The sequence below is a fragment of the Vanellus vanellus genome (genome assembly GCF_965231255.1).
Source record: "Vanellus vanellus genome assembly, contig: HAP1_SCAFFOLD_2241, whole genome shotgun sequence".
Classification (NCBI taxonomy): domain Eukaryota; kingdom Metazoa; phylum Chordata; class Aves; order Charadriiformes; family Charadriidae; genus Vanellus; species Vanellus vanellus.
The window spans coordinates 1-14,564 of record NW_028128705.1 but is presented as its reverse complement, the minus strand read 5'-3'; the positions used below and the strand labels follow the sequence as shown (position 1 = coordinate 14,564).

Sequence of the window (14,564 nt, the reverse complement as noted above, 5' to 3'; positions counted from 1 at the left end):
GGGGGGCTATGTACAGCGGGGGGGTGGGGGGGGGTGGGGGGGCCGGGGGGGGTTGTGCTTTCCTCCAGCCGCCGGCAGAAATCAGCTGCTTCGTTTTGGGGAGGGGGGCGGGAATTGGGTGAACACCCCCCTCCTCCCTTATCCCCCATCCCCCCATTCCCCCCCCCCCCCCAGCAGGACCCAGTCTGGGGGTGCTGAGGGAGGGGGAGGGGGTTTGGGGGGGCTGGGGGGGTGGGGGTGTCCCAGTGATCCCTGGGGGGAGCAAATAGGAGGTTTGCTGCATCCTGGTGTCCCCCCAAATTGGAGGGGGCCGCACTGTCGTGTCCCCCCCCACCGTCCCCCTGCCCTCTCCCACATGCCCCCCCCCCTCCCCCCAGCCCCCTCCCCACTGCTTCTGACCTCCGAAATGGGGCTGAGTCCCCCTGGCCCCAACAGGCGGTGAGTGTGTTGTGGGGGTGGGGACAGGGATGGGGTGTCCCCGTGTCCCCTCCCCCCCCCCCCCGGCTTCTGGTGCTGCTCCTGCCATGGCCCCCGCTGGCACCGTCCCCTCCTGCTGGGGGGGTCCCACCCGCCTGCGCCCGGGGAGGGAGAGAGGGAGGGAAGAGAGAGAGGAAACAAGGAAAAGAGAGAAACAGAAGGAAAAAAGGGAAAGGGGGATGGGGGGGGTGGGGGGGAACAAGAGAAAAAAAGGAAAAGAGGGGAGAAGGGAAAAAGAAGGGAAGAATGCGAAGAAAAGGAAAGGGGAAAGATGCAAAGAAAAAGAAGGGGGGAAGAAAGGGAAAAGAAGGGGGAAAGAAGGGGAAAATGTGAGGAAGAGGAAGGGAAAAAGATACGAAGAAAAAGAAGGGGAAAAGAAGGGAAAAAAGAGAAGAAAGAAGAAAGAGAGAAGAAAGAGAAGAAAGAAAGAGGGAAAGGAGAGGAAAAGGAGAAGAAAGAGAAGAAAAAGAGGAGAAAAGAAGAAAGAAGAAAGAGAGAAGAAAGAGAGGAGAAAGAGAAGAAAGAAGAAAAAGAGGAGAAAAAGAGGGGAAAAAGGAAAAGGAGATGAAAAGGAGAAGAAAAAGAAGAAAAAGAGAAGGAAAAGAGGAAAAGGGGAGGAAAAGGAGAAGAAAGAGAAGAAAAAGAGGAGAAAGAGAAGAAAGAGAGGAAAAAGAGAGGAAAAAGGAAAAGGAGAGGAAAAGGAGAGGAGAAAAAGAACAGAACAAGAGAAGAAAACTAGAAGAAAAAGAGGAAAAGGAGACGAAAAGAAGACACGAAAGAGAGACAAAAAAGAGATGAAAGGGAGAAAAAAGAAAAACCAAAAAACGCGCAAAAGAGGCGTAAAGGAGCCGAAGAGAGCCCAAGTGCGGGAAAGCGGTAAGGGCCGGGCCGGGAGCGGAGGGAAGGGGGAGAGAGAGGAGCAGAAAGCGGGGGGCAGCGAGGGAGGGAGGGAGGGAGGGAGGGAGGGGGCAGCGGGTGCCGGCGGGTGGGGGGTCCCGGGGAGGCGCAGCGGGTGGCCCCGGGGTGCGTAAAGGGAGGAGGATGGGGTGGGGGTGTCCGTTGGCCGCGGTGGGTGCGTCCCCGCTGGCCGTGGCGTCATCACGATATCCGCGGGGCCGACCTGTCGTTGGTGACGGTCCTGCGCAGGCGCACCCCGCGCCGGATGGCCACCAGCATGTCTTCGGCCGGGGGGTCCATGGAGGCTGCCGGGGGGGGCGCGGGGGTCTCCTCGCCGGGGCCGGAGCCCGTGAGGGCGGTGGGGAAGGGGAACTGGCCTTCTCCCAGCGCGTGGGCGCCGGCCACCAGCTCGCCGATCTTCTCCACCAAGCTGTGCCGGTTGGCGGCCAACTGTTGGTCCTCCTCTTCCTCGGCGGAGAGGTGTTGGCCGGCTCCGGGGTAGACGGAGATCTCCATGGCGCCCCCGCCCCAGGCGGTGTTGGGAAGGCTCAGCCGCTTGGGCGAAGCTTTGGCAAAATCCAGGGGGTTCGGCGAGGCGTCGTCCACGTAGAAGACGCACTCTTCGCTGCCCACCCGCGTGGGACCGGTGTAGCCGGGGGAGTCGGGCACCGTGGGGGTCTTGACGGGGACGATGGGGGGTCGGATGGGGATGGGACCGGCGTTGGAGAGGGTACGGCGGACCGAGGGTTTGGTGGAGGGCGTGCGGCGGATGGTGGCCACCCCCGGGGTGGTGCCGGCCGGTAGGTTGGTGCCGGTGGGCAGCCCAGCGGTGGAGGCGGGACGCTTGGTCTGGATCATCCGCCGGTAGTTCTGGGCGATGTTGCTGTTGCGCGGGATGGTGGAGGACTTGTCGAAGTCGCTCTGGGGGTCGCACTCCACGTCGCCGTTCACCGAGTAGCAGTCGTAGTCGGAGCCTGGGGAGGGGGCAGCACGGTCAGCGCGGCTGGGTGGGTGGCACCGCTGGCACTGCCAAACCCAACCACCACCTTCACAACGTAATCGCAGCCGGCGCCAACCACCGCTGCCGCAGCGCCACCACAGCTAAACTCAAACACCACCATTGCAACACAATCCCAACTGGCCCCAACCATCGCTGGCACAACGTGCTTGCCATCGAGCCCAACCATCACCATCAGAGGGCAACCACAGGCAAACCCAACTGTCACCATCAGAAGGTAACCAAAATCAAGCCCAACCATCACCATGAGAAGGCAACCACAGTCAAACCCAACTGTCACCATCAGAAGGTAACCAAAACCAAGCCCAACCATCACCATGAGAAGGCAACCACAGTCAAACCCAACTGTCACCATCAGAAGGTAACCAAAACCAAGCCCAACCATCACCATGAGAAGGCAACCACAGTCAAATCCAACTGTCACCATCAGAAGGCAACCAAAATCAAGCCCAACCATCACACTGAGATCATAACCAAACCCAACTGTCACCGTTGCAACAGGATCACAACCAGCCCCTGCCTTTGTCAGCACAACGTGGTCAAAACCAAACTCAGCTATGACCATCACAACCGGCCTCAGCCATCGCCAGCCCATGGTCATAGTCAAACCCAACCGACCGTCACTATCACAACCACCCCAACCATTGCCATCACAATGTGATCACGGCCAACCTCCGCCGTCACCATCATGTGCTCACAACCGGCTCAGCCATCGCCACCCCAACACAATCACAGCACAACACCATCCCTGTGGTTACTGGATCTCCAACCGCCACCTCCACTGCCACCACCGACCATCTACCACCGTCTTTGCCTGTACCTAACTGCTGCACGCAAACACATCACTGCAAACCAGTGACACTCCGTGTGGCGCTACGTGTTATCGCACTGCCCGGCACAACCGTAGCTGTCAAGACCCAACTAGCTGGAAAACCTCGCGGTTACCGTGTGGCACGATGCTTGTGCCACACGCCGAACCCCAAAACCCCATTAAATCTTCACCCCACCAGCCCCACCGTGATGTGACCACAGCTGACGCTAGTGAAACCCAGCGCGTGCAGACGTGCCCCAGGACCACCAAAGCCTCTGCTGTCCTCTTCCCTTCTCCGGGTGGCATTTTGGGTGGCCCCAGGTGCCCCTCGCCGCCGCAGGGCAGGTACCTTGGGAAGGGATGGTGTCCTCGGAGCAGGAGGGGGTGGTGGTCTGCGTGCTGTAGCCACTGGAGTACTGCAGCGAGTCCCGGCTGCTCTTCTGGTGCTCCAAGCTAAGCCCCCGCGTCAAGACCATGGCCAGGTCGCTGGCGGCGGGGGACACCTCCTCCCCATGCTGCGGGGGCAAAGGGGGCACCGTCAGCACCCTGGTTCCTCTCTTGGGAACCACCACCACCCCCAAAAAAAAGCCCACCACCTCTCTGCTCTCCCCGCTGGAGCTGGTACCTTGGCGGCAATGGTAGCCGGTGACATCCGTGGCCTGGGAGCATCCTCGCCGGTGATGCCCGGGTACCCGCCGGCGGGAGAGCCCATCTCGGCTTCCCGCAAGTGCTCCACGCGGTCCTTGCGCCGCTGCAGCGTGGGGACCACCGGCTGGTCGTAGGGGCTGGCCTTGGACCAGTCCTGCAATGGGCAAGGCAATGGGTGACGCCGGTGACACCCCCGGGGCAAGGAGCTAAAAGATGGGTAGGGCGGGAGGGGACACGCACCAACGTCATCGTCCCCCCTGAGCCACGGGTGCTCTGCCCCGTGGTGGGGTGGGATGGAGGGGGGATCTGGGGGATGAACCTCCATGAGATGTTGGGGGAACCCACGTGTGAAAGGCAACCGCGGTGGGACGGGGGAGAGGAAGAGGAGGGCGCTGCTGCTGAAGGCTTCGCCTGCGGCGGAGCGAGAACTAACCGAGGTGGGGGAGCTGCACTCGCTAACCGACTGGCAGGTTTCGGAAGCCTCCGAGGACGCCGAGCTGGAGGACTTCTGCCGTGCCGGGAGGCCAAGCCGCGAGCCGGAGAGGGAGAGAAGAGGCGGTTAGCCAGCGCGGCCATGACCCCCGCGGTAAGACCAGCACCCCGCGGCTGCCCCGGCCGACCCGCAGCCCCGCCCCCCCCAGCAGATGCAGGACGGTGAGCAGGATGCGACCCGGCAGCAGGGGGTGGCAGAGCCGACTGGGGGAAGCCGGGATGCTCAGCCCCAACCTTCCCCCCCCTCCGGATTCACCCCAAGCACGAGGCATCGGCAGCTGCCGGGGGGGTCCCGGAGCACCGGGAAGGATGCAGGGTGAAGGGGAAGCTTTGGTTCACGCTGCGTGCCGGGGGACTGGTACAAACTGGGTGTTACGGGGCTGGGGTGATTGGGAAATACCCTCTTCCCTCGGCACAGGGGGGGATACCTGTGCCTGAGCCCTGGGGGGGGGGGGCGGTGTCACGGATGGGGTTTCTCTGCACCGTGGCCAGTGGTGCCCCCCGAGCAGGGCTGGCATCCCCCAGTATTCCCATTATTTATCTCCTGTGATGCCAACGCAGCTGGAAACGCACCAGGGTGGGGGGGCTCCCATTACCTCTGCACCGGCCTGCACCCAGCAGCACCCACCCATTTTACAGAAGGGGAAAACTGAGGCACAGGGCGGAGGGAGCGGTAGCACTGACACCCCCCCTTGCTCCGTACCTGGCTAGTGATGTCCGAGGGCATGGGGGAAGGCGGTTTGGAGTAAGCGGCGTCCTGGGAGATGAAGCCGGAGTCGTGGGAGGAGACGCTGGAGAGGCGGGTGGCGGCGGTGGGGGGCTGCGCCAGGCTGCGGTAGCGATAGGTGGAACTGGGTGAGCAGGTCTGAGCCCCGCCGGGCCACGCCATGCCACCCTTGGCACTGCTAACGCTGCTGGGGTGGGCACCGGTGGCGGGGGGGCAGGAGGACAGGGACACGCCGGCGGGGAGGACAAAGGAAGGAAAAGAGAGTTTAAGCCGGAGGTTGGGAGGCGGAGGGGAGCACCCTGCCCCACAGCCCAACCTGGGGAAACTGAGGCACGCGGTCCGTCCTTGGCAGGGCACACGGCAAAGGGACACGTCTGCCCCCCCTTCCCCCCCCCCCCCAAATCCTCACATCGTTCCCAAAACTGGAGGACGGGGCAGGTGCCAGGCCCCATAGGTCCACCAGCCCCGACCACCCCGCACCCATCCCGGTGCGCCAAGACCAGTTCCTCCACATTACTGGGGACCAGTTGGACACGTGGAGGCTGACATGCACCTGGTGAGCATCCCTAAGGGCCATAAACATCATTATCCCCCCCCACCCCGGGGTTAACGAAGGGTTTCCCAGCAGTTGGACATGGAGCCCCCCCCCCAGCATACCTGCACATGCTGGACTTGCGGGAACTGGAGCTGCTGGGCGAGGACGGGGGGGTCTGGTAGGACCAGCTGTAGTCAGAGCCCTTCAGGTCCTTGATCACCTGCGGGAAGGATGGGGTTTAACCTCCCTCAAAGATGCTTCCCTGTCCCTCTCCACCCCCCCCCCCTCCCCTCTTCTTCCCCACTGACCTGCTCGCTGGCGGGGGGCAGCTTGTGGGGCTCGGCGGTGAGCACCACCAGGTCCTCGATGATGCCCTGCAGGTGGGTGATCTCCCCCAGCATGGTGAGCTCCCCATTCTGCGGCCAGACAAAGGGGACCGTCAGCACCCACGGGGCACCAGCAACACACCCCCCCCCCCCCCCCCTCCCCCCAGTAATATCCCGCCCCGGCCCCCCTCCCAGCGCTCACCACCACGGGCTGGAGGAAGGTGATGAAGGTGCAGAAGCGGCCCCGCTCCTCGATGAGGGCTTTGCGGACCGCCTGCTTCTCCGTCTCCTCCAGCAGCAGGTACATGTCGTTGACGTCCTGCAGCGCGTTGTCCAGCTGGGGCTGCAGGTCCCCTTTCCCTGGGAGATGGCGGGGACCATCACCACCAGGCTCCCCTGACATCCCCCTTCCCCCAAAAAAATCTGCTGGGGGTCCCATGGCCAAGCCAAGGCCACCCCCATCACCCCATCCTCGTAGCCCAGCAGGTCCCATGGGATCCCACCCCATCCCCGTACCCCAGGAGGGTCCAGGAGCATCCTCACCCTGTGGCAGCCCCCGAGGAGGGAGGGGGTGGGGGGGGCTCCTCCGCCACCCCGTCCCCATCCCTGGTGCTCAGGACCAGCGTCACCCCAGGGCGCGGGGCGTAAGCTAAGCTAAAAGCGGGGTGCGGAGGGGCGCAGGGAGCGGACAGACGGACGGAGGGACGGAGGTGGCCCCCGGCCCCAGGGGAGACCAGGGAAGGGGAGCAGATGAGGAAGCAGAGAGGGGACTGGGGCTGGGGCGGGGGGGGGGGACACGGGGGACGGGGACCACCAGCGGTTCACTTACCCAGCAGCTCTACGGGAGGATGAGGAGGGAAGAGAGAAGGAGACAGAGAAAAAGTGTGAAAAAGAGGCCGAGGGCCGGGGGATGCACCCCCGCCTCCCCGCCGCCCCCCCGGGGGGGGGGGGGGGGGGCTGTGCCGCCAGCACCCCCCTTTCTAGGAGGGGGTGTGGGGTGGGGGGGGGGGTGGGCAGCAGGACCCCCGTGATGCCCACCCTCCCGGGGTACCCCATCCAGGCTGGGGTGTCACGGAGGGGCTGGCAAGTGTAACCCCCCCCCTCCACCCCACCCCCCCCCCCCAGCCCAGGAGACCCCCCCCCCCCCTTCCCTTTCCCCCCCCCTCACCTTTGCGAGCCTTTTTCTGGAGCTTGAGGGTGTCGGAGGATTTTTTCTTGATTTCGTGGCGGGCTCGCTTGTACTCTGGGGGCACAGAAGTGGTGTCAGAGGGGAGACACCCCCCCCATCCCCCCTCGCCTCGTACTGACCGGTGCGCCCCCCACCCCCCCCCACCCCCCCAGCACGGATCCATCCCATCCCTCCCCTACCTTTCGCGTGGTCCTTGTCCAGCTGGTTGGCAGTTTTCTTCCAGTCCTCAATCCTGTCCTGCAAAGGGTTTATCAGGCTCTCCATGAGGGCGCTGGAGCGGGGAGAGAGAGGCACAGAGCGTGGGAGAGCGCCGGAGCCGAAAAGGTGGGGGGTGTGTGTGTGTGTGTGTGTGTGTGTGTGTGAGCTGTGTGTCCCCCCCCAACCCCCCCCCATCCCGGTTCCAGCCGACATCCAGCACCTCCTTCTTCAGAGAGGGAGGGCTGAGGCCGGGCAACTCGTGTCACTGGTGCCCTGGGCGCCGCGCTTACTTGGTGAACTGCCGGAGTTTGGCCTCGATGCTGCGGTGCCGCATGCACATGCGGGTCAGCGCGGAGCCAATGTCCCTCGTGGCACCTGGGGAGGAAGAGGGGGGCGGGGGGGCAAAACGCTGCTTACGAAGGGCAGGGGACACCCCCACGCCAGTCCCAAACCGGTTTGTATACTGGGACCAGGCTGGCTTGCGGTGGGGGACGACCGGCACTGGGATGCGCCGCCGCGCTTTGGAGATGCTTTGGGTCAGGGATGTCTCCTTTCCCTTCCCCCCCCCAATAAATCAATCACTGTCCGCTAACTAATAGATAAAGCACTGAATATCCTTTCCTGCGGCTTCGAAATGAAAACCAGCTCCCAGTTTTTCCCAGTTTGTCTCAAATCCGGCACTGGGGGCACCAGGGAAGGGAGGAGGTGGGGTACCACGAGGCACGGATCGCGAAACGGGCCGGCCGGGAGCAAACAGCGCCAGGACTTGCTTCCCTCCCCAGCTCCGCGCCAGGCAGCCGGCTGCGCCCCCCACCTCCAGGCACGATCCCGATCCCCATCCCCGAGTGGAGAAAAAGGGAGTCGGAGCTCCCCATGGAGCCGGGGAGAGGGGGTGGGGGGGAGATTTGCCGGCAACGGAAAGTAGGAGCGTCCCGTTTTGGTGAAAGCGCTGTTAACTCTGAAGCCTAAGGATGGCCACATGGTGGCAGTGCTGCTGGCAAATCCCAGGGAAAGCAGCAATCCCAAATCCCCGGGTGCGGGCCAGGGAGTGATATTTTGCCTTTCTCCCCCCTCCTGCCAAAAAAAGCTTTCCAGGGCCACCTCCCGCCTTGTGCAGGAGTTTTTGGGCACCCCCCCCCCCCCGCCCCGCGGCCCTACGGGAAACGGGGGAGGGAGCCCAAGGGCCTTCTCCTCCTGTGCTGGGGTGTTCTCCTAATCCCACTCCTAATGCTCTTATCCCGGCTCCTGCCGCTCCTAATCCGATTCCCCGCGCGCTCACGCGCCGCGTGCGAGGCCACCAGCACCGCCCCCCCCCCCCCAGCCCTGCCTCAGTTTCCCCACGCCGCCGCTCTGCCTCCCCCTCCATCCATAACGAAAAACCCAACCAAACCCCAAGGGAGGGATGTCTGGGGGGTGTCCCCAAGATGCCACCACCCGGCGCAGGGTGGCCCGTGACGCTGACTCCCGTGGTGCCGGTCACCAGCTGTCCCCAGCATCCCCCACCCCCTCCCCCCCCCCCCCAGGGTGCAGTGGGCCAGTGGGTTTGGAGGCAAAGCTGATCCTGGCTCAAGCTGCTGCCTCCTCCTCCTCCTCCTCTTCCTCCTCCTCCTCCTCCTCCCTGCGCAGCTCCAGATGGCCTGGATGCCGCCGGTCTGCAAACCAGCCCGGGACCATCTGCTTGGCAGAAGCCGAGCGGTGGGAAGCGGCTCCTCGCCGCCAACGGACACCCGGAGAAGGTCTGGGGGTCCACCACCCCACACACCCACCCCATAGCAGCATGAGCGGGGGGCCGGGGGGGGCCCTACCTGCAGCCTCAGCTCTTCACGCCGTGGGTCAGGGTTTGGACCCCGAGCAGCGGAGCGTGGGCTCCTGCTCCCACATCTTCTCCCTCCGCCTAAATCCCCATCCCCAAAGCCCCCACCAGACACCTCCCAGGTGGGTACAGGGGACACGGGACACCAGGAGGGCAGCTCAGCCCCACATCTAGAGGGGCAGAGATGGGTGCAGGGGACCGCGGCATGGGGTTGCGCCACCCCGAATCTCCCTGGAAGCAACCCAGCCCCACCAGAAGACACCCATGGGTGCCCACCCCACCCGCTCCCCATCCTCGCCTGCACCCCGTCTTTCCAGCCCCGCTTCCCAAGGGATGCTCCACCTCAGGTTGGGGACACGCTGGACATGTCTCCATGGATGGTGGAGCCGTGGCTTGAAGCCACGTGGGCAGGGCCCCCCCCCCAAGGGGACACTTGCCAGCTGTCCCCCGGCCCGGCCAAGCGCGGGGACATCCCCTCACCCCACCTTCCCCCCCGGGGTGGGGAGGACCCTACCTCGGGTGTTGGTGGCCATGTCGGCCACTTTCTGGAAGGCATCCAGGAAGGCGACTGCGGCCAGCACCGTGGTCCTGGGACGGAGAGAGCGAGGAGGGGGGGAGCTCAGAGGGGCGCTGGGCACCCCGGGATGTGACGGGGACGGAGGGTGGGGTGTCCCCTGTCCCACCCCCCCCCACCCCCCCGGCCACTCACCGGAGCTGGGAGTGCAGCTTGGTGGCCTTCGAGTTGAAATCCTCCCAGATGGGGTAGGAGCTCTGCAAGGAAGGAAGGGGACAGTGACAACCGGAGCCCCTCGCCACCTTGCGCCCCCTCCCCGGGGCAGGACAAATTCCCCCCCCGCCCCGCCTTCACCGTTACAGAGAGATGGGGCAGCTCGGCGGCCGTGCCTGCCTAGCTGTGGCTTCTCTGATGGCTAATAAAGGCTGAGCACAACCCTTTTCCCCCTCAGGGGTTTTTCCCTTTCCAGTCTGGCTACCCAACATGGTAGACCAATGGAGACCTCGGGATTTTGGGTGACCTCCTCCTCTTCCTCAAAGGGGTGAAGGCAGCGTACGGGTTTGGAAATGTGAGGGGAGGAAAGGAGCTGGTGTGCAGGAGAGCTTTGAGATCCTGGATGGCAGCAGAGATCCCGGCCAAAGCAGCAATGGCCAAAACAGCAGCGATGGCCAAAACCCCCATGGTGGAGGGCTCCGGCCCCACAGCGGGTAGCCCCAGTCCCCGGCTCCCCTGAGCCCACGAGGACTGGTGGGGCAGGAGGGGAGGTCTAGGGTCTCCCCAGCCCTGACTGGGGTGGTTGTGTGGGGACACGGACAGGTCACGGGTGCTGAGGAGGCCACCCCGGTGCTGTCCCAGGGAGGCCACCCTGGTGCCATCCTGGCCAGACCACCCTGGTGCCATCCCAGCAAAACCAGTCCCAGTGCCCTCATGGCGAGGCCATCCCAGTGCTGTCCGAGTGAGGCCAGTCCTGGCAAGACCAGTCCCAGCGGTGTCTTGGAGATGCCAGTCCCAGTAAGACCATCCTGGCGCCATCCCAGCGAGGCCAGTCCCAGTAACGCCAGTTCCAGTGCCATCCCAGCAAGGCTAATCCTGGTGCCACTATACGGTGAGGTCATCCCAGTAAGGCCAGTCAGTGTTGTCCTGGTGAGGTTAATCCCAGTGCCCTCTCGGCGAGGCCATCCCAGTGCCGGCCTGGCACGGCCAGTCCTGGTGAAGCTATCCAGGTGCCACCATCCTGGCGAGGCCATCCTGGTGCCATCCCGGTGAGGCTGGTCCCAGTGCCACCATCCCAGCAAAGCCATCCCAGCGAGACCAGTCCTGGTACCATCATCCGAGAGAGGCCATGCTGGTGCTGCCATCCCGGCGAGGCCAGCCCCAGTGCCGTCATCCCGGTCAGGCCACCATCCTGGTGACATCATCTGATGGTAACCCCCCCCCCCGGCGTGGCCACCAAGGAGGGCACCGGAGCCGTCTTTGCAGTACACGGGTCACCGCACATCCCCATGAGCCTGGCTTGGTGGCACCTCTGGGGACACGGTTTGCACCGAGGGGGCGCGGGATTAGTCCCGCCTTGTTTTTTTTGGGGGGACCACGAAAACCCCAATTTCCTCACGAGCCACCAAAGACGGGGTTCGAGGATGCCACTCCATGTGCCACTGGTGGCAGCGGCCGGGCTGAGGGCTACGAGTCCCCGGGGACTGTCATTGCCGGAGGGCAGGGCCACTGTCCCAGGGCCACCTTCCCCACGCCACCTCGGGAAGAGCAAGCGGAAGGTGTGTCCCCCCACCCCAAAAAAAAACGAGAGGGCAAGTCACGATGCCCCCAACCCTCCACGATGCCGGACGGGAGGAGGACAACGGGGACAAGGACATGCCAAGGTCACGCAGGGAGGAGAGGCAGCGGGAAGGAAGCCGGCTCGGGGACGCCGCCGGGCTTCGCTCCTCGTGTCCTCCCCCGACGGAGACCGAGGGGTGCCGAAAAGCCACCCGCCACCGAAATAAGGTCCCTTCGCACCCGTGTGCCCGGCGCTGGGGGGGTCCCGGCCACATCGCTGCCCCCACATCGCCGCCGGCATCCGTGGGCAGGGGACTTATTTTTCCCCGTCCCCCAGCGCCCCGCGCCAGGACACCCCCGTGGTTGGGAGACGGGGACGGGGACAATGCACCCTTAGGGGCCACCTCGTGGGGCACGAGCTGAGCGTTGTGGGGCTTTTTTCTTTTTTTTTTTTCATTTTTCCCACCTACAAATGGCCCGAAAATGAATCCAGCCCGCTACCCTCGGGCGCGACGCCACGGTGAGGGGCTCCCAGCCCCCAACCACGTCCCGATAGAGCCGGGGAGGTGACAGCTCCGGGCTGGCTCATCCCCTCCGCTGAGAGGGAAAATGGGGAAACTGAGGCACGGGCTGCCCCCACCTCCACCTTTGGGGTGTGGGGCTGCCAGGAAGCAGGGAGGCGGCAGTGAAGGTGCTTTTTTTGGGGGGGGGGCAGCTCATCACCGCACCACCCTTCCCCACCAGTCCTGGCACCCACCGCCCCGGGGCCCGTGCCTGGGGGGGAATTGGGATTCTCTCCCTGGAGGGCTTTTTTTCCCAGGCCGGAGCCAGAATCCGGCCCCGCGGAGCCACCACCGCCCCTCGAAGGGGTTAATCTCCTCAGCAAAGCTTTTTATTTTTTTATTTTTTTTTTTTATCTTCCCCCCCCCCCCTCCCCTGCTTTGGCAATGACAGCATTGTCTGGACTGGGCTGCAGCAAGAAGAGAGGAAGAGGAGGAGGAGGAGGAGGAGGAAGAGAGCTTTTTGCCTCCCAAAAACGACTGGGGCTAAACCCCAATGCCGGAGCCGGCAGTGGGAATTCCTGCCCCCGCCCCCCCCACCCTCCCCGAGATGAAGAAACCCGGCTGGTCCCCTCCTCCCCAGCCAAAAATGCCCTCCAGCATTTTTTTTAATTTTTTTTTTTAACGAAAATAAACAACAAAAAGGCCTTTTTTTTTTTTTTTTTAAACACGGCCTCATCCTGCTCCCGGGGAGGGCGGTGGCGATGTCCCCTCCCCGGGTTGGGAAACGGGATGGAGGAGCCGGAGGGGGGACCTTTTTGTTCCATTGGTGCAAACCCAAGTGGCTCCGGCAGAAATCCAAACTGGGGGGAGCGGAGGGTGGCGGGGGGGGGGGGGGGGGCAACGCGATGCCCCGAATGGGCAGCGATGCCCGTGGTACCCGATGTGGGGCTCCGGTACCCGATGTGGGGCTCCGGTACCCGGTGACGGATTCCGGGGTGATATGTGACTCCCATAATCGGTGACGGATACGGGGGCTGATATAACGCACCGATACCCGATGTGGGGCTCCGGTACCCGGTGATGCATTTGGGGCTGATATGGGGCTCCAACCCCCAGTGACAGATGCAGGGCTAATATGGGGCTGCGATACCCGCCACGGGGCTCCGATACCGGCTGATGGATACAGGGCTGCGACCCACAGCATGGGGGTCCGATGCCCAACGCAGCCCTCCCCCTCCTCCCGCTGTCCAATATGGGGTCGGTGTGGGGCTTCTGGCACCCAGCGCCGGGCTCCGATGCCCGATGTGGGGCTCCGATGGCTGACGTGGGGCTGATGTGGGGGCTCCCATACCCAACGTGGGGCTCCGATATCCTACGTGGGGCTCCGATACCCGACGTGGGGCTGATGTGGGGGCTCCCATACCCAATGGGGGGCTCCAATATCCTACGTGGGGCTCTGCTACCCGATGTGGGGCTGATGTGGGGGCTCCCATACCCAACGTGGGGCTCCGATACCTGACGTGGGGCGGATGTGGGGGCTCCGCTACTGGACTTGGGGCTGATGGGGGGGCTCGGATACCCGACGTGGGGCTGATGTGGAGCTCCGATACTCGATGTGGGGCTCCGATACCCGACGTGGGGCTGATGTGGGGGCTCCGATACCCGACGTGGGGCTGATGTGGGGGCTCTGATACCCGACGTGGGGCTGATGCGGGGCTGCGATAGCCGCCGCGGGGTTGCGATAGCCGACACGGGGCTGCGATAGCCGACGTGGGGCCGCGATACCCATCTCGGGGCTGAGCCGCGGAGCCCCGCTACCCTCCTCGGGACCCGATGCGGACCGATCCGTGCCCGGTGGCGGCGGGGTGGAAGGAGCCGGTGGTGGTGGTGGGGGGGGGGGGGGGGGAAGGGTTGTCCCTACCTTCATATCGTTGATGATGGCTTGGAAGAGGCCGCCGAGGGCTCCGCACTCCTTCTCCGCCGTCTCCATCGCGGCGCTGCGGCAGCCCCGGGGCGGGCGGCGCCGCCGGGGGAGGCCGCGGCGGCGGGCCGGGCTCAGCGGCGGCGGCGGGGGGCGGGCGGCGCCCGGGCGGCGGCGGCGGCGGCGGTGGGGCGGCGGAGCGGCGGGGGGGCCGCCGTACGGTGCATCGCCCCCCACCTCCCCTTCTTCCCGCTACCGCTTTCCCCGGGGAGGGGGCTGAGCCCCGCCGCCGCCGCTGCCGCCCCCCCCCCCCCCCCCCCCCCCTCCCCCCGCTTCTTCCCCGGGCAGCGGAACGGGGCGCAGAAGCGGAGTGGGGCGCGGAGAGCGGGTAACCCCCCCACCCCTCCCCCCCCCCTTCTCTCCCGGGGCGGCGGCGGAGACGGGGACGGGGGAGGAACGGGGCGGGATTTCAGCGGCACATGCGCCGCCCGCCGCGGGGGGGCTGGGAAGGTTTTTTTTTTTTGGGGGGGGGGGGGGGGGGGATGCTCGGGGGGGGGCGGCAGAGGATGCGCTGGGATGCCGGGAGAGGGGGGGGGTGGGGGGAATCCGGGATGATCCGGGAGTTGCTGGGGGGGGGGGGCGCAGGGAGGAGCCTGGGGCTGCACCGGGGGGAGCCCCCGGGGGGGGGAGTTGGGGATGCTGAGATTGGGGGGGGCAGCACC

The 14,564-nt window shown here is 65.0% G+C and overlaps 1 protein-coding gene across 1 annotated transcript; it reads right to left on the bottom strand.

Annotated features, from left to right (window-relative positions):
* Nucleotides 1–1,573: 1,573 nt before the first annotated feature.
* Nucleotides 1,574–13,911, bottom strand: MTSS2 (MTSS I-BAR domain containing 2; the record flags this gene model as incomplete). Its single annotated transcript, XM_082500055.1, has 14 exons — nucleotides 1,574–2,348; nucleotides 3,553–3,718; nucleotides 3,829–4,005; nucleotides 4,285–4,359; nucleotides 5,047–5,257; nucleotides 5,728–5,825; nucleotides 5,914–6,021; nucleotides 6,134–6,327; nucleotides 7,100–7,174; nucleotides 7,300–7,391; nucleotides 7,609–7,693; nucleotides 9,646–9,719; nucleotides 9,841–9,902; nucleotides 13,843–13,911. The coding sequence occupies 14 exons, from the start codon at nucleotides 13,909–13,911 to the stop codon at nucleotides 1,576–1,578; spliced, it is 2,259 nt and encodes a 752-aa protein (XP_082356181.1). The 3' UTR covers nucleotides 1,574–1,575.
* Between the last annotated feature and the right edge of the window lie 653 nt (nucleotides 13,912–14,564).